Source organism: Strongylocentrotus purpuratus, unplaced genomic scaffold (assembly GCF_000002235.5).
Source record: "Strongylocentrotus purpuratus isolate Spur 01 unplaced genomic scaffold, Spur_5.0 spur5_scaffold_17, whole genome shotgun sequence".
Taxonomy (NCBI): domain Eukaryota; kingdom Metazoa; phylum Echinodermata; class Echinoidea; order Camarodonta; family Strongylocentrotidae; genus Strongylocentrotus; species Strongylocentrotus purpuratus.
The window spans coordinates 7671853-7674888 of record NW_022145602.1 but is presented as its reverse complement, the minus strand read 5'-3'; the positions used below and the strand labels follow the sequence as shown (position 1 = coordinate 7674888).

General features: G+C 43.2%; 1 protein-coding gene across 1 annotated transcript; it reads right to left on the bottom strand.

The window, feature by feature from the left end:
- Positions 1-1287: 1287 nt before the first annotated feature.
- Positions 1288-2451, bottom strand: LOC764918 (muscarinic acetylcholine receptor M5-like). The gene has a single exon (XM_001201542.4). The coding sequence runs from the start codon at positions 2449-2451 to the stop codon at positions 1288-1290; it is 1164 nt and encodes a 387-aa protein (XP_001201542.3).
- Between the last annotated feature and the right edge of the window lie 585 nt (positions 2452-3036).

The following is a 3036-nucleotide window of genomic DNA, read 5'->3' as shown; positions in this document are numbered from 1 at the left end:
ATGTACATAATCATAAGTAATATGCAATGGATATGATAATTATATAAGAGGAAGAGGAAGGTCATTAGAGAGGAGGAATACATGAGAAAAGGAGGAAGAGATAGAGAGGTGGGTGCAATCAAACATTGGTGAATATACGGTTAAAGATATCAGGAACCGACTCTCTTAAATTAACCGCTACAGTGGCAGTAGTATGTACATTTGGGTGCATTGGGTTATCTACAGAAATACCAGTGCTACCATCATTGGAGAGGCCTTAAAGCCCCACTGTCCTACTTGTAGCTACTTGCTCCCTCTATATAGAAAACTTCACAATCGGTGCCTGTTGGTCCCCCATGATCCTCTTTTTATTATGTTAGTTGAGAGCTGAGTTAATGAGATAGCCACCTGTCAGTGACCTGTGGTCTAATCCCTTCTGGCCCAGTAGCATTGGCGGTCTTTAAGATGGGCTTGTGATGCTTTAATCCTTTAAACGGCTGATACTTCTCAGCTTTTATTCTGATGCATGCAGGCACAAGGCTTTAAGTCCTCTTAATGCCAATTTACGCCATATGATTGCTGAATTCAATATAACAAGTCCAACTTAAGTCGATTTTAGTCTTACTCTGATCCAGTGGTTGGCCATGTTCACAGTTCTCCCGTATATAGGATGATGCCCTGTCAGTTTCTTCTTCCTCTATGCAGTACACGTGCAAGGTTTGTCGTCGTTTTTAGTTGGCATGGATCTAATTAGATCCAGTTCCAGCGAATTCTTCACACATAGAACTCCCAATCTTATGATTTTTAAGTTACAACCATCCTCTTAATAACTTAATACTTGTTGCTTGTAAGTGTCGGCTTGCATGGTGATGTAGATATACAGTAGGCTTGCGGGTGCACCATGTGAGAGAGAGGAAAGATTGAGGAGTCCTGAAAAGGTCTCTCGGTAATCTTTCTTGAGGGTGTGTTAGTCCTGAAAAGGACTGTTAGTATAGTTTTGAAAAGACTGTTGGTTGAAAAAGACAGGTTGACTATCCTGACGGACAGTCAACCTGTTTGAAACGTCGATCCACTCCCTCTACTCATCCTCTCCAAGCGCTATAGTTCTCCCTAGAACTATAAGCTAAGAAATGTAACCAACAGTCTTTTTTAAGACTATACCAACAGTCCTTTTCAGGACTAACAAACCCTCAAGAAAGATTACCGAGAGTCCTTTTCAGGACTCCTCAATCCTCCCTCTCTCTCACATGGTGTACCCGCAAGCCTACCTTATAAAATACTTGCATTTCGACACTATCATTAAAATCTTCACGAACAGCATTTTGTTTTAGAGCATTTCATATCACAAGCCCATCGATCGAGGAGCAAAAAATGTCGAAAATTACGACGGAAGTGCCTGTTAGTGGCGGCATATATGAACGGATTAATCAAGGAGTTCCCCCACACAAGCGCATTTGTGACCTCCCAGTTAAGGTATGTCACGCATTTGGTGCCACAAATGGAAAACATGACACTCGTGATCTGAATGGGAACCCAACAGACCAGGAAACACCCAACAAGGATGCCCAGGACCACAGCGGCTTTCCGATGCCTGGCGAATGTCCATCCTTCTGTCTTCGATGGGTCTCTGGGTGCATTAAGACTTGTGCTAGGAGCATATTTATCGGGACAAGGTTCGGCAGGTAGGGCTGCGGAAATGGATTTGCTGGTGGTGGCCTTTAATGAATCAGGCGTTAGGCGTCGGGCTCCTGGACCTGGTAAATCGGCCGGTGGGAGAATAGGAGGACTAGGTCCTACGATGCCTCTAGATCTCTGTCTAATGTTGTTATACACCGCTATATTCAGACTGAGCAGGATAGTGAACGGGATGAAAAACTGCAACACATTGACAATCAGGGTGATGACAAGATGGCCTGTGAATTCGAGCTCGCAGTTATAAGTATAATCCACGCTGTATTGTCCTGTTAATGGGCTCCACGCAAACGCAAGGAACGAGTACCATAGTAAAACGGCGGTCCATGTCGAGAACAGGATCAGTCCAACGCGCTTCTTGGTCTGAAACGCTTGATATTTTATACCCATCGACAAGACACAGTAACGGTTCCAGCTGATCATCACCAAGGTTAGAGCAGACATCATTGTTATGGTGTAGTCCACTATCAGCCATACCTTGCAGACGATCTCACCGTGTACCCACTCATCTTTGATCAGCCAGGAAATGTTGACGGGCCACATGAACGCACCGACGATGAAGTCCGTGATGGCAAGGTTCAGAATAAAAAGGTTAGCCACTTTGAAGCGTATGCAGTGGTCTCGAATGAACGCCACAATCACCATCAGGTTCCCGATAACCGTCACCGAACTGATGAGTGAAATTACCAATGGAACAATGGCGAGCCATGCTGTTGAGTATGGGTACACGTACATGTCAGAACTGTTGACAATTGATCTCGTGTTATTTGCGTTCTCCATGGTTAATATGCTCTCAGACACAATGATCTTTATCCAAAGTCTCGATGATAAACTTCGTAATTGATTTTAGTTCGGTAGCCAGAGCAAGCAAGTTCAGCTCTGTATTAAATCAAAGTTAGATACTAGGTGTCGTGGTATAGAGGTTTTATTCACTTGACTTTCAATCTAAGGGTTAAGGATTCGAATCTCAGCCTGGCAAATCTATTGGCAAGATATTCATCTACATTTACTCTCCACTCAGGTGTAAATGGTACCCTGCTATTGCTGGGGTAATAATAACGGCAGGACCCTCGAGAAGAACAGTACTGAGGCTGATGAGTTGTCCCTGGGTAAACAAAAATATTATTATATCATTATTATTATCGAGGGGCAGCATTCCCTTTTGAGTATGTCTTCATGGCAAGATAATATGTAACCAATATCATATGAGGTTTATTCAGCGACGTGTCCTTGATTTAGAAAATCCGGTAAACTTCAAACTGAAGGAGACGACATTATGTTTTGAGATGAATTAGGTTACGAGACGTTAAAAAAGCTTATGCTTGTGTCGACTGTAGATATTTATGTAGATCGGTGGAACGGCAC